Source organism: Cetorhinus maximus, chromosome 2 (genome assembly GCF_964194155.1).
Source record: "Cetorhinus maximus chromosome 2, sCetMax3.hap1.1, whole genome shotgun sequence".
NCBI classification, from domain to species: Eukaryota; Metazoa; Chordata; class Chondrichthyes; order Lamniformes; family Cetorhinidae; genus Cetorhinus; species Cetorhinus maximus.
Genome location: NC_135880.1, coordinates 48574134 through 48600226, shown reverse-complemented (window position 1 = coordinate 48600226; position 26093 = coordinate 48574134). Strand labels below are relative to the sequence as shown.

General features: G+C 46.3%; 1 protein-coding gene across 10 annotated transcripts in view; it reads right to left on the bottom strand.

Annotated features, from left to right (window-relative positions):
• The window catches only part of LOC144694155 (single-stranded DNA-binding protein 2), a 587421-nt gene that overhangs the window by 67647 nt on the left and 493681 nt on the right, over positions 1-26093 (bottom strand). For all 10 annotated transcript variants that reach the window (XM_078564501.1, XM_078564508.1, XM_078564524.1 and 7 more), the window contains 4 exons: positions 17831-17885; positions 10615-10685; positions 9863-9941; positions 2250-2278 (listed from right to left, as the gene is read on the bottom strand). In XM_078564501.1, the coding sequence (XP_078420627.1) occupies positions 2250-2278; positions 9863-9941; positions 10615-10685; positions 17831-17885 (234 nt within the window). The remainder of the gene's footprint in view (positions 1-2249; positions 2279-9862; positions 9942-10614; positions 10686-17830; positions 17886-26093) is intronic.

The window sequence follows — 26093 nt, the reverse complement described above, 5'->3', positions numbered from 1 at the left end:
ATAATGCCATGCAATTGCTACCATGGTGTATGGCATTTAGCAAATATGAGTTTGGCTTTTTTTTGTAATGGTTGTTATGGGCATTTATATCTTTCTCATAAAAGCATAAAGTCATCATACAGAATGTTAATTGAAACGTAATAAGAAAATACATTTTCAGGTTTTAAAAATTACCAGTATAGTATATAAAGGTAAACTTAATGCTTAGTGAATATACCACTGCCTGGAAAGCCAGAGCCAACTGACACCTCTGCTCTTTCCTGAAAGTGCAGCCTACACTTCCCACATTCTGGCCACCCAAAACTGAGTCAGAGGGCAGGACTTTTGTCTCTATATATGGGGGGTTGGCGGGGGGAGGGGTGGAGATTACGGAGGTGGGCAGGTCTGTAATTTTGAGGCACCAGCCAGTGTGTTGGCTCCACCTGATCCCCAGACATTTTGCAGGAGGCCAAATTGGCAGCAGAATGGCTGCTTAACTGCTTATGCTAATTAAAAGACCAATTAAGGCCATGGATCAGAGCGGCTGAAATTTTTCAGTCGACTTATCAGCCTCCCTGTGGCACTGGCAACACGGCAGTTGCCTGGATGCAGTGGTGGGTGGGGGGACAGCACTCTAGGCTAACCTTGAGGCACCTGCCACCAGGCCCCTCTCAACTCCTACCTGGCTACAACTGCGGCTGCATTCTGCCCTGTGGAGGGATTTTCCTTCCAATTGGTGGCGCCCTCTTTCTTCCTTACATGCAAGAGCAGACTGCAACTCCTTCTGTGCTGGAGGCCATTTTATCGGCCCTCCTGGAGGGCCTCTTGTTGCCTGTCAACGCGCAAATTGGATGGCGAACGTGCCCTCTGACCAATAATCAAAACAAAGTCACTGTCGGGTGACTGCTCCCGACAAAGTGTGGGGCCGGGTCCTGCATTTGACCCCGACATCGGGGTCCCAGCCCTAAGCACAAAATCCTGCCCTGAGTAACCTGGTTCTCCTCAACCAGGTACTTGGGTAGACACTTCCCACTTGAGGTGCGAGAGCACTTCAAGGCCACTTGAGCTATCCATTGCTGCAAATCAATTTTGAGGACTATAGACTAAATCACAATAATCTGGAGCTTCCGGCAGAGGCAGCTCCCTGAAGGCTGCCAGGGGAGAATCTTTGGAGTCTGTCCACGAAACCATTTCATTTGAACAATGGCCTCACTAGCAGCTGGAGATGTCAGGTGGGAGGGCAAGTCAGGTGAGCACTCAGCACGCCATTTCGCCAGTGAGTGCCGCGTGGTCCTTGTGGGGAAGCTCAGTGTCAGGCGGGACATTCTGGTACCCAGGGATGGCAGAAGAAGGCCACTGCACCTAACCAAAAAAGCCTGGAGAGGCGGAACCTCCTTCAGCATTGCACCTCGGACGTGTTGAGGTAGCTGCATCGCTGCCTGTAAACCCTGGCAGCAGAATAGTGGGGTCTTCTGCGGCCCCATCTGCCTTGGACTACCTGCTGGCCTTGTGCCCCTTGTGCCTGCACCTCTCCTCCCTCAGGTCGCTCCGTTGGGAGCTGCATAGGTACACGTGGCATCCTCTCCCTTCTGCCCCTCTCTTCTTCCTCAGAAGAGATGCCACCAGAGGAGACCACAATCCCCATTACCAGGATAACAGAAGGTTGTCTGGTGCCTGGAAGGGTCCACATGGTCAAAATCCTCCGGGGGCCTTGGAGACACCAATGAGTCCTAAAATGAAGCCTAGAAATGCTAAGACTGAAGCTCAGAATAGAGATGAAGCAGTCCAGTTCAAATAAGCAACCAGCAGCAAACTATCTCCTAAACTCCTCACTACTCACAATGGCAACGCTGCAGACCCTTTTTATCTCGCCCTTGGATGAGGCTTCATTAAAAGTGGGCTGCCCTTGCGACGAGCATAAGCAACATTAAATCGGGATCAATTGCCTTTTGAATGGCCTTAAGTAGCCCTTTAATTGTTGGTGGGCGCGGCTCCGACACCCACGCGTGCTCACTGACCTGAAGGTTGCTCGTGTGCAGGATGATGTCAGGACGCTTACCCGACGTCATCTTGCGCTATTCCACGTTCATTTGGGTCGGGCGCGCGCCCGCCCGCAAAACATAAAATTCTGGCCACGGTATTTATAACATTGAATCTTAAAACATCAAGCCCTAAAAATTTATTAAGATTGTAACAAAAGTTGGTCTTCTGTATATTTAACTTTTATGTGAAAAGCTAAAAATAGCATGCTTATTAAACATGATGTTTACCTTGGAAATGCCATCCATGTCTCCAGAGCCTGAAATTAAAAGACAAACATCCTAATTAGGTTTTGTTCCATCCATCTGAACTCTATTACTTCCCTGCAGCACTTGATGGAGATCTTTCAGTCAGGTAAAACTACTAGCTGCACAGGAAAGGTTGAGGTAAATTAAATCAGAGTACATCTTGGCAACATTAATAGCTTCATTGTTTCAGAGCCACTGGCCAAAAAATGACATTGGTTTGCAAAAAAAAAACATACAGGTGGTTTAACTTCAGGTTTCCTTACACCTTCAAGTTCACTAGAGTTTAATAAAAGTAGGATTGCACTTTATGCGCAGAAACTACCGTAAAGAGACGGGATTAACATTTTCAGCTTGGCCTTCAAACTTCACATTTATATCATATGCAAGCCTCATGAGTCTCCATAATTTAAAAAACATGTTACTAGAAACTGAACATTCACACATTAGATCCTGTAAATCATTTCAGGTGACAAACATGTATTGGCCCAGATTTTGTAGTTAGAGGCAAAGTGAGCACGCTCGCTGCTGACCTCGGGAAAGTTGCCCACAAAGATCCTGCAAATTTTGTAGTATAGATGTCATTTTTCTCAACCTAAGTTGAAATCCAGAGCCAAGTCAAGAGGACCTCCAGGTGTCCAGCAACAATGGTGTCATTAAGCATGGTAAGCAGCCAAACAGACCAAAGTATTCCCATAGACAGCAAACCAGGAAGTGAAATGTACTGATATCCATCACTTTTAATTAAATGTTATAGACACTGAAATAAATGATTGGGACATACACATGGGTTTAATGTGGGAGTTGAAATGTCATAAGCAAGCTTTAAGAAAGTAAGCACTATAAACCATATTTTTAAAAATGTGTTTTTAGGAAGATAGGAACAGGAGAAGGCCATTCAGCCCATTGAGCCTGCTACTCCATTCAATACGACCATAGCTGATCGAACACTTCAATGCCTATTACCCACACTATCCCCATAACCCTTTACATTATTATTAATAAGAAATCTATCAATCTCTACCTTAAACATACTCAATGACTGAGCTTCCATGGCCCTCTGGGGTAGAGAATTTTGTTATTTTAATGGAGAAATTTGACATTCCACAAATATGAAATTAGGTTTCCAGGACGAGCAATGCTCATCAGCAGTAACTTAGTACACCAGTCACATCTCATTCAACAAAATGTAATTTTTTCAAGGGTTTTTACGGCAAGACTAATAATGTTTAAAAAGGAAGGTTCTTGTCAGTTCACTCATTTCTATTTGATTGTAGTCTTAGTGACCTTCAACAGCCTACCCAAAAGAAAAGCATCTGGATTTCCACATTTAACTGCATGGGCAGAATTTTCTGGCTGGCGGGCAGGTGAAGTGGGAGCGGGCAGGCGCGGACCTGATCGCTGCCATTTTATGCAGGCGGGCCTTCCAGCGTGAATCGCAGCTCCCGAGGACAGCGGGAGTGGGTGGGCGGCGGCGGGTCTGCAATGAGCGCCGGGTCCAATGACGACCCGGTGGCCTGTTTTAAAAAGCTGCTGCAGCCTTTCAAAGGCTGACAAACATGGTTAGTGGAAGGGGTTCCCAGAGCACTACTGGTGAGCGGGCCAGGCAGGAGAGTAGGGCAGGGGGGCACTGTGCCCCTCGCATTTCTGACGATTGTCTTGCTGCCCTCCTCGAGGAGGTGGCAGCACAGCGGGAGGTCCTCGTACCCCAGGACAGGAGGAGGAGACCCCCCCACATGACCAAACGTGCCTGGGAGGAGGTGGCGGAGGTGGTGAGCTCCTGCGACGTGGTGCGATGCACGTGGATCCAGTGTCACAAGTGCTTCAACGACCTCTTGTGCTCGGGAAGGGCGAGTACCATATTGGCATTGGTCACTTAACCCAGCAGGTAGGTTTTCTCCTCTGGTGCGCCTTCCACCCCCCCGAGTCTGAGTGTAGTGACTGCACTGAATCATTGATGGCCTGTGTCCGTTGCTGGGTGATCCAGCAGATATTGCCCATGCCGAGGTCATCCTGAGAGAATGGTGAACAGATGGGTTCTGCCCCCGCAGCATGTGGCACACTGAGACCCACATTACTGTTTTGGGGGTAACCTGGAGGAGCTGCACGTTGGCGCAGTGCTGGAATTCCAGGACATGTCAAAGCCAGGGTGATGACATGCTGGGAGGGGAGCTTCAAGGTGGCGTGGCACTGATCGACCTGCTGTCCCCTGCACTTCACGTGCTTGTGTCTTCTTGCTATGGAAAGTTAGGCTGTGTGGTGCCAAATGTGATGTAAGCAGCATTTGGCCAAGGGGGTGGAGGGGAGGGGGGGGGACAGGCCTAGCATCTTTGTGTGGGTGTTCGGCAGCAGCGGGGTGAGGAGGCTCTGGAGCCCTACAATGTCCCACTCTGGTTGGGGTGGGCCGTCCGCGAAGAGAGTCCAGGTACAAGTAGCACTAATCAATGTTCTTCTCTCCTTTTCAGGAGAAGAATGCACATAATGCCGAGCGGGTGAGGACTGGTGGAGGGCTGGCCCAGGTGGCGATGCTTAGCCAGTTCAAGCATGGCGTCCTAGATCTGGAGAGGCGCTATGCGCCCAGGTCCACCGGTGTCGGTGAGGCTGGGGTGCCACGGGCAGGTATGTTTGCCCAGCAGTGAGGTCACCATTGTTCTCCCAACAGCCATGGCAGTGCTGAATGTTCAGTGATTGAAGTTTGCAACATGGCTTTTCCATTGCTTCTGTAAGGATGCGTGCATAATGATCTGATGCGCATTGACATTGTCTCCACATTGACTGATCCAACATCCTTGTTCTTCCTTTCAGCATCTGCGGAGCAGTGCCGGGAGGAGGAGCAGCAGGGGCCCCCTCTCACACCTGAGGGCCCTGAAGTCTCGGACTCACCAGCGTCACACCATCTCTGCCAGGCAGGCACAGCGCAGATACTAGCACCTTGGTGGGAATTAGAACATTGGCTAGTGTCCCGGGGCACAGCAGTGAGGGCACTTCACAATCGCTGGAGGAGCTGGCGAAGACAGAGAGTGCCCAAAGCGCCAGCAGTCGAAAGACTGCAGGGGACCAGGCACATGCTCAGTCGGTGCCTGATGATGTGCCTCTGGAGTCATCAGCGATGCAGCAAACGCAGGAAATGCGCAGGGTGTGCGGGGGCATCTGGGGAAGATACATGAAAATATGCTTTGCTTGGTCTCCATGGTGGAGGAGTCCACGCGGACCATCGCAAATGCAATGAGCCTCACGGCCAAGCACCATGCGTCCTCGATGGACAGAGTGGCGACTCTCGTGGAGAAGCTCCTCCAGGAGACCAATCAGGGCTTCCTGGGTATGTGCTGGGACCAGCAAGCCCTCACATCAGCATTGACCGCAGCTGGTCAGTGCCAGTGTGGGAGATGGTCTGGGCGCCAAGTTTCCCAGCTCGGTGCCCATCCATCCACGGTGAGCAGAGAGGTCCAAAGCGACCTCACGTCGCGCAGTAGCTGCCTATTGTCTCTGCGGGCTCCTCCCACGGTGCTCCAGATGAGGGCAACAGCTCCTCAGCCCCTCTGCCAGTGACCGTTGCATCCGGTGAGGCTGTGACGACTCAGGAGATGCCAGCTGTGGAACTGGCAGCTCCCTCCCAGGCTGGGCCAGCACAGGCTCCACGGGCCAGAGGACGGCCACCAAGGTCATCGAAGTTAACAGGACAGCAGAGCGAGCAGGCTGTCTCAGATGCCACTCCCAGCGAGGGGGCAGCACCAAGAAGTAGCACCCGTAAACGTAAACATGAGGGACCTTAGGAACAACATGGGTTTATCACTGGTGCTTTTGAGCTGGTCTACAATGAGGTCTTTATGAGTTGGTGTGATGTTGAACACCTTTGTCATTTTGTTTTCTAAGTTCCTTTTGTTATAATATTAAATTCAGGCACGTCATCATGGCTGAGGGTGCCTGTTTTCTTCTGCAGGTGGATGGTTACCAATAATGTAATGAGATATTTGTGGGACATTCAGCTTTCTTGACAAGGCCCTTCTTCCAGGTCGATTTAGCACTCAGGAATCAAGTATGAAGCCTGCAGCCCAGGCTTGTGCTGGAGGCCCATATGTGGTGTGCTAGCTGAAGGTTCGTTGGATTAAAGCCTCCTGGGTGTCCCTGCCTCCCTGGAGTATGTCAGGGTCAGCGTCTACCCCCTCAGCATTTCCCTGTGCATGCTCATTGGACTCACTGCTGGATTCGTCGTGTGCAGCTGCAGCCACTATGTGTCTACACCTTCGTCGTCCAGAGCATCCCCCCTTTCCAGCGCAAGATTGTGGAGAGCGCAGCATGCAATCACTACCAGCGACACACGATCTAGGGGTTGCTGGAGTTGGCCCCTTGAACAGTCCAGGCATCGGAAGCGCATCTTGAGAAGACCAATGGCTCTCTCCACCACAGCCCTTGTGGAGGCGTGGTTCCTATTGTACTGCTGCTCAGCTTCCATTCTTGGATGGCGGAGAGGCGTCATGAACCACCTCCTGAGGGGATAACCCTTGTTACCCAGCAGCCATCCATCCAGCCGGGCTGGAGGGCTGAAGAGTCATGACACCTGGGAGTGTCTGAGGATGTAGGCATTGTGGGAGCTGCCTGGGTACCTGGCACAGACTTGTAGAATCTGCATCCTGTGATCACACACTATCTGCACATTCATGGAGTGGAAGCCTTCCTGTTGACAAAGGCACCAGGCTCACCTGCTGGCATATTGATGGCCACATGTGTGCAGTCTATTGCACCCTGGACGCGGCAGAAGCCAGCAATCGCCACGAAGCCTCTGGCTCGCTGTGTCTGGCTTGCTTAGTCCCAACTGTAGTGGACGAAGGTCAATGCATTCATGAACGTAGCGTCTGTAACCTGCTTGACACAAGTGCGGACAGCTGAGTGGGAGACACCACAAAGATCACCCACCGACCGCTGAAAGGAGCCAGAGGCATAGAAGTTGAGGGCAGCTATAACCTTTAGAGCCACTTGCATGGGGTGTCCACCCACACAGTTCGCAGAGATCTCAGGCCCAATCATCTGACAGATATAGTTGACTGTCTTCCATGAAAAACGGAGCCTCCTTTGGCACTGCACCTCAGACATATTGAGGTAGCTGCTTCGCCGCCTGTACACCCTAGCAGCAGGATAGTGGCATCTTCTGGAGCCCCTTCCACCTTGGACTACCTCTTGGTCCTGCAGCCCTTGTGCCTGTCCTCTCAAAGGTGGCTTCCCTGGAGGCTGAAGGTGTACTCCTGGCCTCCTCCCCCTTCTAGTCCTCCCTTCCTCCTCAGAAGAGGTGCCTTCAGTGGAGAGTTCGACTCCTCTTCCCAGGCTAAGGAAAGGCTTCCAGAAACCTGCAGGCCCAAAAAAGATTCCTCACTGCAGAGTGCTGATCTGAAGGTTGTGAGTCCAGTCCAAGAAGCTGGTATGTGTTTTGAAATATTGCAGATCACAGAGGCAAGTATCAGTAACTTTGAAAAATAAATATTTGACTGAGCACACTCACGACCCCACTGAGCCCTCTTATCCCGCCCATGGATGAGGTTTATGCAAATGTGTCTTACCCGCCTGCCTGTTGAGCCCGTGCGATGACCCGAAGATCGCATGGGCGCCGAAAAATCACCATCAATTGGTGCCTTAAAGGCCTTAAGTGGCCCATTAATTAATGGCGGGTGCACATTGGATATCATCGCGCGCCCGCCCAACGAAATGTCGCGATGGCGCGCGGAGATGTCAGGATGCTCGCCTGACATCACCATGCGCCATTTTATGTGTCGGCATGCAGGTCCCGCCCCACGCCAACGTGAAAATTCTGCCCCATGTGTGGATTCCAGAAGTTGCTGCCAGTTTCAGAGAAGTAATAATGGCAAACGCTGCCAGTTTTGCCATAATTACTATTGCAAAATCCCAGCCAGAGAATTATCGGCCTCTCACTGCTTTTGGGCTTCTGTGACATAAAACTCAGGCCTGTAGATGTAATTGAGGTACAGCTCAATCATGATCTAATTCTGAATCAAAAACAAAAATAAAAATACCTGGAAAAACTCAGCAGGTCTGACAGCATCTGCGGAGAGGAATACAGTTAACGTTTCGAGTCCGTATGACTCTTCAACAGAACTTTGTTGAAGAGTCATACGGACTCGAAACATTAACTGTATTCCTCTCCGCAGATGCTGTCAGACCTGCTGAGATTTTCCAGGTATTTTTATTTTTGTTTTTGTTTTGGATTTCCAGCATCTGCAGTTTTTTGCTTTTATCTAATTCTGAATGGTGGACCAGGCTGTAATACACATTCTACAATTAAAGCAATCCATTGTTTCCATTTCAATTTACCTGCACTCCAATTTTCTTTGAATGCTTGTCCCTGTAAGTGGCATCTACCAGCACACTTTCTCCACCAGCTCTACAGACAGAACTTCTTACTTAGGGCTGTTTACTTCATTCAACATGACTCAACAATCAGTACAGCAGCAAGCCAAATTCAAGAAATGCAAATAATTCTGTCCAGTTTCTCCTCCCTTCCTCCAAATGGAATGTCTCACTTCCAGCTGCTTGGTTGATAAAATAAAAACTTTATCCAACTGAGGCAGTGAGTCAGAGTAATAGGTCAGAGATTTGAACTTGCAACATTTGGCACCCAGACACTAACATTCTGTACTGGCCCATACTTACCCTGTGATTATAAATCAGGAAAATAATAAAGATCAAAAGGATGTAGAATATAAAATATTCACTAGTAGAGAATGAAAGGAAGGCAAAAAGACTATGCAGTGTTGGATAGCGCTGTCCACTCAGTTCTTGATTAAAAACACCGCTGTGTTTCTGCACTATGATTCAATCTGCTCTTAATACCTTGCTTTAGTTTTCCAAGATACATTCAAAGATACATTGGTAATGCGGATGTGCTGTATTGGCGGGCATGCTAATCTCAAAGATGAAAAATCATTTTTTCTGGTTAAAATCAAATTCAATATGAATAATAATATTATCACAACTGAGACAGGACAGAAAAATAGTAGAATGCGGAAAGAGTAACCAAGTATTTTCTTATCAATATACAATGTGCAGCTGAGCCCAAGAGCTTGCAAGAAAGGATTTCTCTTTTCTTTTACCCTCGGTAATGTTTTCCCTACCATAAACAAATAATTAGTAAATACAATAACTACCATGATAAAATATATTTGCTGAAGTGTCAGGAGAGAAAAATACATAAAAGGATCACTTGTAAATGTTCAAATTGAGCAGTTTGCTTAATTCTTTTTCTTACTCTCATAATCAGACTCAGAGTAAACAAGATCAACCAAGGGGTAAAATGACATTAGGAAATGTTACTCACCTGAGGGTTGATTATAATCAGAGAGCAGCTGTCTTATGTTGGTGTATCACATTAATACTGAATGAGATATGCCAACTTAAGGTTGTTTGTGTGGATTGGAATCAAGCCCCTCTGGTATTGTTGTATACACATCAGGAAGTTTTTGAAGTGCATTCATAATTATCATGAGGTTCACAAGAGAGTTAAAAAGCTACCAATTTGGAGAAATACAGCAGAATAACTAATATGGCAAAGTGAGTAAAAATTCATTATGCTTTATTCGTGTTCTCTTTACCTAATGATCCGTTCATGTGATGCGGTTCCATTCCACCCATTGCCCCTATTGGACCATCTGAGCCAGGACCCATTGGAAACTACAAATAAAAAGCACAATCTAAATGTACCTTTTGTCAATGGGACTTACTGCATATACAACAGAGTACATTTACATGCATGCTGTTCAATTGCTTCAACTTCCTTATTAGTTGCATTAAAGGAAGTTTATTTCACAATTCATTTGATACATTAAGCATGAGTAGTCAATGACAGAGGCAGCCACATGGAAATCTTGCATTCGTGTCTATAGTCTTTTCTTTTTTGTAGTAAACACTACTTAAAGCGGCTTTTTTACATGCTATGATGCCACCAATCATTTCGGTGTGATCCTGGCAAACAAAACTGGAAGACTATGGTAGTCAACTTCAGTTTGACAAATATTGTTGGTGAATGCTCCACTTCCCAATGATACTTGCATCATGGTTCCCGGTGGCATCAGAATGAGATGTAAATGCCTGATCAACCATTATAATGGAAGATCCTTCAGAAGCATCACAAGCAGAACATGCTTTACATGCTATAGATGCCACAAAACATGCCTGTGGGTCCTGGCAAACAAACCTGAGAATGACTGAAGAGAAAAATCACCACTAATGTTTAGTGGATCTTGAGCACAAGTTCACCTTTCATATCTTATGGTGTACTGAATTGGAAAATTTGTATTAAAATTAACTTGAAATTAAACCAAAAGTTAATGCTTGTTTCACTTACATTAGACCTGCTGGCCCCAGGAGGTACAGCATTCATCATTGTGTACATATTGTCACTGGAGTTTGTTGAATCTGAAATAACCAGAAATACAATTTGTTAAAAGCAATCTTTCAAGGATACCACAGGGTATTTATACTGGTAGTACACACATTTACTGCTTTTGTCTGCCTCAAAGGAATAATGAGAGGAGCAGATGCTCATCTGTTGCTGGATCCCTCATCCAAGCCTTTATTAATTCTAGACTTGACTATTCCAATGCACTCCTGGTTGGTCTCCAATGTTCTGCTCTCCATGGCCTTGAGCCTCCATAGCTCTGTAACCTCCTCCAACATGACAACTCTCTGAGATAACTGCATTCATCTAATTCTGGCCTCTTGAGCATCCCAGATTTTAATCAGTCCACACCGTTGGTGGCCATGCCTTCAGCTGCCAAGACCATTAGCTCTGAAATTTCCACTCTAAGCCTCTCCATCTCTGTGCCTGTCTTTCCTCGATAAGGCGCTTCTTAAGATCTACCTTTTTGACCAAGCTTTTGGTCATTTGCTCTAATACCTCCATATGTTGGTGGGTGTCAAATTTTGCTCCATAAAGCTTCTGTGAAGTGCCTTGGGGTGTTTCGTTGCATTATAGGTGCTATTTTCTGTCCTTGTTAGGGTACCAAGTGGAGACAAGGAGCTTTTTTACAAGGAATTTTCATATGATATCCATATGATAGTAAAATTAGAGACAACTTTAATCTGTACTTATCCATTTTTTATTCTCATGCAAAATAATCCATCATATCTAAAGTGAACTATTTTAGGCACCACATGATTCTATTAAGGAATGCAAATGTCAGTAAAGGTATTGATTGGTTATGTTGCACTCTTCTTTTTTCATTTAGCTGATTAATTAAACTGATGAAATACTCCAACCCAAGACAACCACTGAAATAAAACATAGATGCCATGACAGAACACAGCATGAATAGTATGCAAATTGGGCTGAATTTTCATCTTGGAGTTGGGAGACAGGAGTTGGAACTGTTTCCAGGTCCCGAACCCGTCCATGGAGGGAAACAGTCGCTCATTGGGATTTTGAAAGAGGTTCCCCCTTAATTAACATGGGGACAGGTTCCCTGCCCAATTAAGATTAGAGGGCAGGTTCTAGAAACTGGAGGGCTAATCAAAGGCCTTCTAGCTTGAGAAGGGCAGAGACTGCAGTAAATGGTAAATAACTTCAGCACAGAGGCAGTCTCTGTCCCAACTTTTTTAAAGCTTCAAGTGAATAATAGGTAAAACAGTCATGCCATTGTGAGAGTGGTGTGGAGGGAAGGGGCTAGGATCCCCCTGCAGGGCAACCATTCATGCACCACATGCAGGCAAGCAGGGAGGGACTGTAGGCCTGCCTTGAGAACTTACTCCCTGGTCTGCCACTAGATGCATGACTCCAGGCAGTGCAACGGCCCCCACTGCATTGGGAAACTGGAGTGGAAAATCCCAGTTAGCTTCCGTTAAATGTCCTGAACAAGGTTCTTAATGAACCTAATTGGCTACTTGCCTGGTGAGGGCAGGTAGCAATGCTGGCTCAGACCCTGCCTCTGTAAAAAAAAAGTCACATGCATGGAATAGGGTTAGGAAACTGGCACACCGGCTGGTGCCAGTATTTTGCAGCTCCTTCACCTCTGTTTTCAAACTCGGCAGGGCCCAAAAATTCAGCCCACTAAGTTTTCTTCTCTTCTTCAGGTGCCATGCTTCACAACATCAGTGGTCATGGGTCTCCAATTTTCACAGTCCTTGACAGCAGCCAACATTTTGGTGTTTTCAAATCTTGTACCTGTTCTGCTTCTTAAGCTGTTGGTGTATTTTCTTCTTTGTCTCCCCTACCCTCAATTTTACCGGTCACTACCAGATATTCTGGTTTCTCTCTCCTAAGTACCTGCCCAGAGAATTGTAGTTGCCTCTTGGTGTTCAACTGCAATAATTCTTCTTGTGTGCCGGCTTTCCTCAAAACTTCCTCATTAGTTGCATGCATGACAAATCTGTTAGAATTCTTTGAGGAGGTAATGAGTAGGTTAGACAAAGGAGAGCCAATGGATGTTATCTACTTGGACTTCCAGAAGGCCTTTGACAAGGTGCCGCACAGGAGGCTGCTCAGTAAGATAAGAGCCCATGGTGTTAGAGGCAAGATACTAGCATGGATAGAAGATTGGCTGTCTGGCAGGAGGCAGAGAGTGGGGATAAGGGGGTCCTTCTCAGGATGGCGGCCGGTGACTAGTGGAGTTCCGCAGGGGTCAGTGTTGGGACCACAACTTTTCACTTTATACATTAATGATCTAGATGAAGGAACTGAGGGCATCCTGGCTAAGTTTGCAGATGATACAAAGATAGGTGGGGGGACAGGTAGTTTTGAGGAGGCGGGGAAGCTGCAGAAGGATTTGGACAGGTTAGTTGAATGGGCAAAGAAGTGGCAGATGGAATACAACATGGGGAAGTGTGAGGTCATGCACTTTGGTAGGAAGAATAGAGGCATAGACTATTTTCTAAATGGGGAGAGAATTCAGAAATCTGGAGTGCAAAGGGGCTTGGGAGTCCTAGTCCAGGATTCTCTTAAGGTTAACTTGCAGGTTGAGTCGGTAATTAGGAAGGCAAATGCAATGTTGGCATTTATTTCGAGAGGACTAGAATATAAAAGCAGGGATGTGCTGCTGAGGCTTTATAAGGCTCTGGTCAGACCACATTTAGAATATTGCGAGCAATTTTGGGCCCCGTATCTCAGGAAGGATGTTTTGGGCCTGGAGAGGGTCCAGAGGAGGTTCACTAGAACGATCCCAGGAATGAAAGGCTTAACATATGAGGAACGTTTGAGGACTCTGGGTCTATACTCAATGGAGTTTAGAAGGATGAGGGGGGGATCTGATTGAAACTTACAGAATACTGAAAGGCCTGGATAGAGTGGATGTGGGGAAGATGTTTCCATTAGTAGGAGAGACTAGGACCCGAGGGCACAGCCTCAGAGTAAAGGGAAGATCTTTTAGAACAGAGATGAAGAGAAACTTCTTTAGCCAGAGAGTGGTGAATCTATGGAATTCATTGCCACAGAAGGCTGTGGAGGCCAGGTCATTGAGTGTATATAAAACCGAGATAGATAGGTTCTTGATTGGTAAGGGGATCAAAAGTTACGGGGAGAAGGCGGGAGAGTGGGGTTGAGAAACTTATCAGCCATGATTGAATGGCGGAGCAGACTCAATGGTCTGAATGGCCTAATTTCTGCTCCTATGTCTTATGGTCTTGTTCAACTAATCCTCATCAGCATAATGGAATGCTATCCTTTATTACGAGAGGAATTGAATATAAAAAGCAGGGCATTGGTGAGACCACATCTTGAATACTCTGTGCAGTTTTGGTCTCCTTATTTAAGAAAGAGTGTAAATGCGTTGGAGGCAGATCAGAGGAGGTTTGCTCGATTGATACCTGGAATGAGCGGTTTGTCTTATGAGGATAGGTTAGACAGACTGGGCTTGTTTCCACTGGAGTTTAGAAGAGTGAGGGGTGACTTGATTGAAGTATATAAGATTCTGAATGGTAGTGACAAGGTAGATGTGGAAAGGATGTTTCCTTTTGTGGGTGAGAGCAGAACTAGGGATCACTCTTATAAAATTAGGGATCGCCCTTTTAGGACAGAGATGAGGAGAATTTTTTTCTCTCAAGAGGGTGTGCAACTTTGGAACTCTCTATCTCCGAAGGCTGTGGAGGCGGAGTCACTGAATATTTTTAAGGCAGAAGTAGATGGATTCCCTTGCCTAACAAGAATCTAAGGTTATCGGAGTGAGGAATGTGGAATTCGAAACACAAACAGATCAGCTATGATTAAATTGAATGGCGGGGCAGACTCAAGGGGCTGAATGGCCTACTTCTGCTCCTATTTTACATGTTCGTATCATATATTTTCAAAAGCACATCTCCCTGTTGCCTTTTATTTATCTTGCATTGTCTGGCTTATATTCCAACTTATGCATCCATATAGTAATGTTAACCAGATGTAGCATTTTCGCAATCTCGTTTCTGCTTTCTACAGATATGTTCTTATTCCTTAAGAGGTCTGACATTTTTGTGAACATCTGTTTTGTAAAGCCTTATGCACTTCCTAAGTCTTGATCACATTTCCAATCCAATGTTATTAGGCTACCCAGGTAAGAAAATGGTTCTACTTGTTTTACTTCTTTTGATTCCACTGTTATTTTGCATCCAGTAAGTCTACCTTTCCTTTTCACTAAATACCCCTTTTATTTCTTAGAAGCAGGGTTTTTTATGGCTAAAGTTAATAGCAGAAACATCAAAGTGAAAACACTCAATGTAAATTAGTAGACTTCTTGATATCTATCATGGTCTCAATTTATTTATTTCACATGTTGTCAAATTATTATGACATAATTCAAGCACATCTTTCAATGTGTTATAGAAATCTATTATTTCACTCTACTGGTTTGATTGTGAATCTGTGCAAATACCAAAAGCCTGTAGTTACAGATGTATTCATATCATTTATGTACATATATTTTTGATTAATTCTTCTTTACATAACAATTCAAATTCTCTGAACATTTAATACTTATCAATATAATGCACGCTCAGGATGTACAGTAGGGTCAGGTCTGAGATCATCCATGCCAATGAGGCCTCATTAAGTTTGTGGTGGAGGCAGTAAGTGGAGACTGGGTACTTCTGTATGTTAGGAAAGGGGAAAGAAGACCCTCTAGCAAACTGTATAAGAATGCCATCAGTGAAAAAGATTGAAAGCTGAGGGTGGGAAAAACACAACAGAAACCTAGACTATCACTGAGAATTAGAAAATGCTTTTGACCAGATTAAACGACGGTGTTCCCTCTCACAACTATACAAATTTGGTCCAAGTCCAGCCTTCATTAAAGGGATTTGGAAAAACCTGTATCACTTGCTAAGCTTCACCAGTGGCAGATGGACTTTCCTCGAACCCTTCCAAGTGTAGACAAAGAAAACCACAGGGCTGCCTTACATCTCAATTGCTATTTCATTAACACTAGACCTCCTAGCTGGAGCCATCAAGGCAGTGTGAAAATCCAAAACCTTTCAATCAAGGATCATGAATATAGGCCCCAAATTTAACTGGGTGAAGTGGGGCTTGGGGACCTGAGTCCCAGTCACTGAACCTGAGGAATCTGGCCAATCTTATAAAAGTACATTCAAAATTAAAATGACACAGTAGGTATGGCAGGTTTACATTGAGGTTACAGCTGGCTGCATGGCATCCACGCTTTGAGGACTGGTGGCGCAAACACAATGCTTACATCAGTAAAATGAAGATTGCCTGTTTTTGCAGAGGTCTTATTAACTACTGTCACAAAGAAGCTGCAAAGTGATTATTAAACCAGTAACTGCTTCTTCGTTAAAAGCAAAATACTGTGGATGCTGGAACTCAGAAACAAAGACAGAAGATGCTGAAAAAATTCAGCATGGCTGACAGTGTCTGTGGAGGGAGAAACAGAGTTGACGTTTCGTGTCTGCTCTGAAGAAGGATCGAAGCAAAAACAGCATTTTCTGTTTTTGTAACTGCTTCTTTGTGTTAGTGGTTAGTGTATATGTGATTTTTCGCTGTTAACTAATGACTCCCTTCCCCCTTCAGTTAGTTCAGCCCTATATAGGGTGTCAGTGCCAGTTCTTCTGAAAGATTACATTCAAAATGCCAATCTATCTTTTCTATTTTCATATGAGAATGGCTGTGTTGTGTATTTCCAATATGTTATTTTCAGTTGTAAGCCTTTATTGTAACATTGGGCAGAATTTCTCTGATCCCACCCGGCCAACACCGAAATCAGTAGGGAATGCATCCCCGCCAATCAGGGCTGCCCTGCTGCCAGTTAACACTCCAGAAGGGAAGAGTAGAGAGGAGAGGGGTGTAGAGGGGAGGGTGTGGGGAGGAGGGGAGGGAGAGGAGGCCTGGCAGGGTGGGGGCTGTGATTTAAGGGGCAGAAGGGGGAAAGGTTCAGCCAGGGGCCCAGATGTTTGCAGGGGCACCCAATCTGGAAAGAAATGGAGGTTTCCCCATCCCACTGCTGCCTGAGCAGGATAACATGCCAGGCTTTCCCCCATCCCTAAACCCCTCCTGCCAACCTCAAAATTGAGGCCATTAATTGGACCCTTAAAGCCCTCAATTGGGGTGTCGGTGGGCAGATGGTCCTTGCCTTAACCTGCTCCCTGTAAAACTGCAGATAGGTCGCTGGCGGGAGGGCAGCGGGAAGGCCACTTGGGGAATTTTATCTGCCTTGGGGGCTTGTAAAATTCTGCCCAATTTGTAATTAAGTTTGTTTTACTTAAATGAGTCTCCAACATGCCACATACTTTTTCATGCTTGCTTTTAAATCAGTTGAGAAAGAGAAAGATTACTTATAAAACCTAATGAAAGTCTTTACCAGTGTGGCTCTCCCTAAAAGCACATATATTTATCTTTGCAAAGTGGTTGCATTTAAGGACTTTGCTGTTGAGCCTTGTGGGTAATAAATTGAATGAGTGAGTGAAACAAGGAAGAGAGGATTTGTGTAATGGAGTTGGACAAGGGGACTCTTTTGGAGGTTATATGTTCCCTGGCGATAATTCCCTCCCCAACCTCTGTTGTGATACCTGCATAACTTTAAAAACAGAGACTTATCTGCATGCTGCAGGTCAACTTCCTCACCAAGATTTGTGTGAAGTAACAGTTGGCTGGCGAGTGGGAATGGAAAAGAACATTGTCAGCAAAAAGCTATGATGTGATGGGAGGCTCTAGGAGAGTCTCGTCGGAGGGAAGATGGGGGAGCCAGTATTGGTCAGACATGGGAGCTATAACATAAATGCCTGGTTCTCCAACTAGTGCCCTTTGCTATGGGCATCTGAGCACAAAATTAACTCTAATATTTCAAACAAAAATGGCAATTTACTTCTTACTGACACTAGTTCAACTCAAAATAAATTTATTTTGTTCAAAAGGTTCACAACATCCTGCAAATTACAGCTTTTAAAAATAAGGCAAATGGTATTCGTTTACTTCCCATTGACTCCTTGTAATCAGGTAATCTAATAATTTGGAAATAAATCCAAACACTTTTGATTCTGTATTTGCTATCGATGAAGGCAGCAACAAATGCATATTCATTACTCATCAAATCCTGCAATATCCTAGAATGACAAAAGGAAACAGAAACATACAAGGTAACTTTTTTTACCTCCTGGGCTAGGCATGATGGGAGTTCCTGGAGGCCCTCCACCACCAGGGGGTCCCTGCAAAACAACAGTCATCAGGAATTTAGTACACACAATACCCATCTGAAATGCAATAGATATAATCTGCTAATTAAGTACAACCATGAACTTTTTTGTGTTTACAGCCATGTCTAAAATAAAATCAGCTAATCTGTGCTACACAGCACTAGCTTATTTTTTTCAAATGTAGAAAAGACTGGCACTATACATATAGATCTACACAGCCAGATGCTACCACTGGTCTCAATACCTCCATGCTGGGCAAGAGGGCGAAATTAGCAATGGTCTATCTCCTGATTATTATCCAGTGACCTCTGCAGGAAAGTGTGCAGATGTGAATGTCAGGATCAAACTGATCGATGATTATTCTTACAGTTCAATAGCCTGGCAACACACACTGTCTAGGAAAGTGTATGATAATTGGTCACTTGAGCCTGGACCAGAAACCATCTGTGCTTGTGAAACTGCACCTTACTAAAAATGAATGGCTCCAAGATCGGAGGAACAAGTTGTCCACAAAGAATGACATTTTAACCAATCTGAATTATTGATTTGATTATAATGCTTATATCATGGTAATATTAGCTTATTTAAAAAGAACATGATTTATATAGCATCTCTAATAGTGTCATGACATCCCAGAGTGCTGTACAACCATTGAAGTACATTTGAAGTGTCATCGCTGTTCTAATTTATGAAACACGGTAGCCAATTTGTGCACAGCCAAGTCTCACAAACAGCAATATGGGTAATAACTAGGTAATCTAGTTTTAGTGATGTTGTATCAGAAGCAAACGTTGGCTAGAACACTGGGAGAACTCCTCTGTTCTTCTTCAAACAGTGCCAAGGAAAAACAGGTGGAACATCTCTGAAGGATGGTGCATCAGACAGTGCAGCATTCTCTCAGTATTACACAAAATTGCCAACCATGAATTTGTCCTGATATCTTTAATTTTGACATTTGCAACAGTTGAAACTTGTGTATAACGTGTAAAGTTGTACAAAAACTGAACTAAAGGGGAAAAAAAATTAAGGTAGCAGACAATCAAGCTCAGTATCACAACAGATGCAATACCCTTTGTCCTTGATCATGACAGCTGAACATGTACCTACACCACATGGACTGCAGCAGTTCAAGGGGGTGGCTCACCACCACCTTCTCAAAGATAATTAGGGATGGGCAACGAATGCTGGCCTAGGCAACGACGTCCTGTGAAAGAATAAATGTATGAAGTAGACACCAGGAAACATCAATGTCAATTCAATCTTGGGCCTGAATTTTACCTTTGGCAGGCATGCGCAATCAGCGGGCCTGGGAGCGGTCGGGAAACGGACCCCCGACCGCAATTGGCCCCCGACCGCAATTTCATGCTAAAATAAAGGTTTAAAAAGCTGCAGAAAATGTCCATGCATCTCAATCAATCACCTGAAAATATAGCTGATAAAAGTGCTGTCCACAGATATTTATTTTAATTTTATTTCATAGTGGAAATTTCATTCCACCCTTGGATGAGGTTTGGTGAAAAGTGCAAAGGCTGCCTGGCCGATATGCCCATCCGCCAGCCGTAAGGTTGGATGGGCCACAAAAAATCGGAGACAATTGCTCCATTAATGGGCTTAATACCCCTTTTAATTGTCGGCAGGTGCACTTCTGACTTTTCTGTGCGCCAGCCAAGTGAAATATCACGCGAGTGCATGATGACGTCGAGACGCTCGCCCAATATCTTCTCGCACAATTTTACCACCGATCGGGTTGGGCGCGCGCCCACCCACGAGACATAAAATTCAGCCCTTGAAGTCCCAACATTCATAAGTCATTTAAGTTTTTCATGGTTTGTGACATTAGTAAAGTTCCTTGGTTATGCTATTTTCTTATAACTGTATAAATGCAAATCCTTTTTACATGCTTTGAAAAAACACCTGTTATACTAGAAATACAATCATTTTAGTTTGAATCACATTATTCAATCATAGAATCTTATACCTGCCTGAAACGTTGGTCTATATTTGCTGATGCTGCAACTGCAGAGGCTGCACTCCTTGTACATGTAGTTGCAGTGCTTGTAATGTCACTTCTGTCATCACAGGCACTGCAACTGCATGTGCAGGCACACACAGTGTATGAAAAGCACACTCATTCACATGTTATTCGTCACTCATTTAAAGTAGTAACTGATCCAAAAACAAGTGACAATGTAGCATTGAGCTCCTAGTCTGCAGCCCACCTCACTGATTTAGAGAACTTTCGAATGGTGTTTTGGAGCAATTACTTGATTCAGGATGGATCTGATTGAAACAGAAAATGCTGGAAATATTCAGCAGGTCAGGCAGCATCTGTGGAGAGAAACAGAATTAATGGGCGGAATCTTCTGTTCCTGAAGGAAGTGAGGAAGGAGGTGGGAGGGTGGGGTGGGGGTGGGAGGGGGTGCGGGGTGTTGCTCCAGCAACTGCCACGGCCTCTGATTGGCTGACAGCTCTAGGCAGGCGGGCGGAATGTCGTACACCAGGGTCCTCAGTTGGGATAGTGCCTGATGGGCAGAAGGTACAATGGGCCTTCATCCTAAGAGTAAGTTTCGGTATCTCAGCGCTTTTTCAGGCAGCACACAAGCCACCTGCTGAAAACCGAAGGTTCCACCCAATGGGCAGAATTTTGCCCTCAGATGGCGGGCGGGCCCCAGCGGCTCGGCGGCGGGCGGACGGCCGACCCCTGCCACCAAGATAGGGCCCTCTGCCATTTTGAGTGGATGGGCCAATTAAGGCCCGCCCAGCGTCCTGCCTGACAGGAAACACTATGCGCTTCCTGTGCTGGGGTGGGGAGGGAATCCCCATCTGTCAAAGTGCGCTCTTTCGCACAATGCTCCCTGAGGCAAAGTCCTGTCTCAGGGAGAGCACTGACAGGTAAGTAAAGTCTAAAAATAGAAAAATATTAAAATTATTAACATGTCCCCCTTATGTGACAATGTCACACGAGATGGGACATGTTAATCATAAACACTTAAAATTTATTACATTTTTAAAAAACGGACATGAAACTTCATCCCGCCATTGACAGATGGCGTGTGAACAGCTGATTTCGCTGTCCGCCCACCTTCCTAAAAATTTAAATGGCCTGGGATGACGTCGGGGGTTCCTCCCGACGTCATCCCGCGTCATTTTCCCCTCGGTGAGCGGGCCCCACCCCCAAATCGCCGAGGGGAAAATCCTGGCCAATGTTTCAGGTCTGAAACATTAACTCTGATTCTCTCCACAGGTGCTGCTGAACCTACTTAGTATTTCCAGCATATCTTTTTTATTGATTTCCAGCATCTGCATCAGAGGAGCCTGGGTGTATATGTGCATAAATGATTGAAGGTGGCAGGTGGTGGAGAGAGTGGTTAACAAAGCATACAGCATCCTATGTTTTAGTAATAGGAAGGTTGGGAGGAAATTTAATAGACATATACAAAATCATGATGAGTCTGAACAGAGTGGATAGGGAAAAACTGTCCCTTTTGATGGAAGAATTGAGAACAAGGGGGCACAGATTTAAGGTGAATGTCAAAAGAAACAATGGCGACATGAGGAAAAACTATTTCACACAGCGAGTGGTTGGGATCTGGAATGCACTGCCTGAGAGTGTGGTGGTAGCAGCTTCAATTGAGGCATTTAAGAGGAAATTGGATTGTTATCCGAAAAGGAAGAATGTGCAGAGCTACGGGGAGAAGGCCGGGGAGCGGCACTAAGTAAATTGCTCCTTCAGATAGCCAGCGCAGATACAATGTGCCGAAGGTCACCTTCTGTAATCATTCTGTGATTCTGTCACCTATGTAGTATTTTGCTTTTGGATCCAATTGGATTTGTGCACAGGTCAGAGATGGAGCTGTAATCCCATGAATGTCTATTAATCTCAGAAGGGAAGGTTCGGTAACTTTATTCTGTACCCAAAACAATAAACGAATTGAGCTCTGGTACAATAGCAACATACAGCGGATGCTGGAAAACTGAAATAAAAACAGAAAATGCTGGAAATACTCAGCAGATATGGCAGCATCTGAGAGTGGAAAAGAATTAAAGTTCAGAATTTTACGCCCTTACTGGGAGCAGGCTGGCAGGGGGGGTGAGAGGGAGAGAGGTATAAAATCAGGTGGTATGGCGGGAGGGCAGTGGCATGCCTTTCACCTACCCTGTTCTACTTGAGTTTTACCAACAGCAGGTTACTTGGCAAGCTCAACCACTCTTCGTCGAATTGAATCCCTTAAGTGGCCATTGAGGGCCTCCTCCTGCCACCACTAGTATTATATTCAAGGCTGAGACAGATCTTTAATCAGTAAAGGAGTCAAGGGATATGGGGAAAAGGCAGGAAAGTGGAGTTAAGGATTATCAAATCAGCCATGATCTCATTGAATGGCAGAGCAGACTCGATGGGCCGAATGGCCTACTTCTGCGCCTACACCTAATGGTCTTATGGGTGCCCATGCCATTTGGTGAGGTCACCAGGTAAACCCTGGCAACCTGGCTGTGGGTGTCCCTTCTACTGGGAGTCCAACCGAGGGCCCCTCATTGTGATTGCAAAACCTCCCCTTGATCCCCAATCCAATTGCAGCTCCCCCCACCCCCCAACCCACTCACTGGGGCTTGCCTGATTGGCCCTCACTTACCACAGAATCCAGTTTCCAACAATGATCTTGCTGTCCACAACAGTGGTACCACTCCCAGTACCAGTGGTACAGCTGGGAGTGTAGTGCTGCCGACCATCGCAGTTCTCTGGCCAGCAGTTCTCTGAGGCCGGACTTCCACGGGATGGGGACGGAGGCTGCAACCTGAGCCAATTAACAGCCAGCAGGTAAAATCAAATCAGCTTTCTGACTCTGCCTACGGAGGTGGGTTCACCCCAGACTTTTCAGCTGGGAGGTGGGGTCACTGCCTCTGCAAAAAGTTCTGGACAATGTTTCAGGCCTGTGACCTTTCATCATGTGTCTGTGAAGCTCACCAGCACTTAGATTTTTCAGCCTGCAACAAACACAGGATTGAAGAGTAGACTGGGGAAGGCTGCTCCCCCATTCTCTCACTCTGAACTAGAGATCCTGCTGAGTGATTTGAGGGACTGATGTGTGGATGTAAGTGGCCAAGGAAGTCAGCAGCAGAATTGTGATCCCTCCAACCTGGAGACAGTGCATGAAGGGGATCTAGGACCTCAGGAAGGTATGACAGGTGAGTGGCATAATACTTCCAAATGCCAAGCCCCAGACTTGCCCAGCATTCTCCTGCACAGCCAACTCAGGTTGCCACACCTTGAAACCCCACTTATTCCTCTCACTGCAGGCACCTTACATCACCATCTGATCAGCGTACACTCACTCTCATCCTACTGCTCTCTCGCATGCATGCCTCACAGATACTCTCCTCAAATGATGCCCTTCCTTCCTCTCCACATAAGTCATTATGGACATTCACAGCTCTGGGCTGAATTTTGCCATCGGCGAGCAGGGAGCAGGGCCTGCTCGCCGACCCGTAAAATGACGCGGGATGAGGTCGGGGGGAGCCCACGCCATTTAAATATTCAGGTAGGCGGGGGCACAGCAAAATCAGCTGCGGGCCAGCCGACCTGTCAATGGCCAATTGAGGCCATTGACAGGATCATTAAAACAATTAAAGGACCTGCCTGTCCAACCTTAAGGTTGGCGGGCAGGCCAAGAGCCCCCGGCGGCAAATAGATAAAACATGAAACTCATCCACCGGCGGGATGAGGTTTCATGTAGGGATTTAAACAATTTAATAAAGTTTTAGTGTAATTTATGAACATGTCCCATCTCATGTGACATTGTCGCGTGAGGGGGACATGTTGAGGATTTTTTTTCCCTTCTATTTTTAACGTTTTTAAAACTGTCAGCGATCTCCCTGAGGCAGCACTTAGCCTCAGGGAGATGTGCGCTCTTTCGTGCGCATGTGCGAAAGAGCGCACTCTCGCATTTGGGGAATCCCTCCCCTGCCTGCACAGGAAGCACATAGCACTTCCCGCCGGGCGTCACGATGGGCCAGTCCTAATTGGCCCGCCCACGTAAAATGGTGGCGGGGATCGGCTTCCCGCCCGCCGGAGATTGGGTCGGGCCCACCTGCCTGGTAGGCAAAAAATTCTGCCCTCTGTTTTTCCTTCTTGCAGAAAAAAACAGACTTGGAAAGAGGCAGAGAGCCAGAGAGAGGTTGGAGGGAGGAGGGTTGGTGGGTGGGTGCTCGCTTGTAACCGGCACCCCGTCGGTCATTCGCAATGTGTGCCCACCTGGCCCACTGGGACGGAGGTCTTGTTCCAGGGGATTGCAGATGTCAGCAATGACCTCCAGTGACAGCCGGACCCTCCTGACGCAGTGCTGCTCTGACACGTCGAGAGAGCTGATCCTCTGCCTGTGGTGCCTGTGTTTGAGGTCTCACCACCTCCTGAATCGAGGTGTCAATGCCTTCTGTTCTGTGGAAGGCCTGTGACTGAAAACGCAGCTGGTGCTGTGCTGATGGTGGTGATATTACTTCTGCTCTTGTCCCTCATCAGAGGTGCAAGGTGCAGCTGCATAAACTGCTTCCAACTGTGGTGAAGGCTAATAGATGGGAAGTGAACCTGAAGGTGAGTGAAATGCTGCACAGGTGAAGTGCCGTCCAAGAAGTTGGTAATTACTTGTCAAGCACTAACAGCACTCTCTGAGAAAGTGTGTAGTGAGCAGCAGCCTTTCACCTGGGCATGGGTGCAGCTCTTCAGTTTCACTGATCAAAGCCTTCCTAGCTGATCGGTTTTACTGAAGAAGTTCTTCCTGCTTTGCATGCACCTCGTTGACCCTGGAGAATTGCTGACATGTTGGGAAACAGTTGCCCTGGATGGGAAATTCAGAATTGAGGGTTAAAACATTTTTAACTAGCTTCTTATCACTTATCCAACAGATCCAAGGGGGTCCCCACTTGCCTTTAATCCCACCCCACAGAAATATGGAGGAGGGCAGAATGATGTCAGGATCTCAACCCAACATCAAGCTCAGGGGTTTTAACTCCCCACATGCATGCAAATCTGCTTCCCTTTGCCTCAGGAAAATCCCCTGTGGGGCTGAAATTCACTGTTTTCAATGCCAGCAGTTACCCCGGGATAGTCCTCACCAGCGCTGCTCCCATTACTACAGGAACTACAGCAACTCAGATACCCAACTGCAGGAGGTTCCCCTTACATGGTCTAGCAGGATTTCTTAATGGCAGGTAAAACTTTTTTTGGGTTCTGGCGTTTTCCCGATCTGTTCTGCCAAACTCAAACTACAGAATTGCCTAGGAAATTTATATGCCATCTATTCCTTAAAATCAAAAAACACAAAGCGCTTTCTGAATCTTTTTATCAGAGGTGTACTTCCTACTTGACTTTCACCCTCCAAATTCCATTTTGGAACAGAATAATCTCTGACACACCACGGTGAATACCACCAGAGTTCAACCAGTGTGTATCTGGTGTGCCTGATCTGCCTTAGTTGGTAACAATCTCACTTTGACTGAGAAGATTGTAGGTTCAAGTCCCACTTCTGGACATGAGCAGAAAAATCAAACCTGGCATTCCAATGCCGTAGAGGGACTGCCACACTGTTGGTAGTGCCGCCTTTCAGATGAGACGTTGGGTGGAATTTTCCATGCCCGCTGGCATGGGGCGTCATGGCGGGGCCTGAACAGACAATATGTGGGAAGGCCAAAAATCGGTTTCACGACATTGAGAAACCAGTTTGTATTTGTCCGTTCCACCAATCAATGGCGGGCCACGTTTCTCGCTGCCGCATATCGGGGACGTCATTGTAATATATCTGCATATCATTATAAGCCCAGCTCACCAGAATCATCACCCACTTTGGATTATTCAGGCACGTTGGCGTGATTGCACGCCGACGTGTTTCACAACTGAACATATGCAACGTGCACGTGGAGAGCTGAACTTCACTTGGGGCTTTGAGATTGTTTGCCTACCTTGCTTCGGACAATTTCAGAGACCAGCCATGAGGCAGGGGCAGCCTTTCAACTGCTGCAGAGCAATGGCCTGCTCGGGGAAGGGGAAGAAGTGGCCTCAGGCAAGGGAAGAGGCTGCAGGGCTAGTGCATTACTGGGAAGGGGGTATCCCAGGGTATGTGTGGGAGCACATGTCGATCTGTGCAAGTGGCCTCAAGATGTTGAGGGTTGAGGAGGCAGTCTCCAGAGGAGATGAGTCCAGACGGAGATGTGAGGGTGTATGTGAGAGAG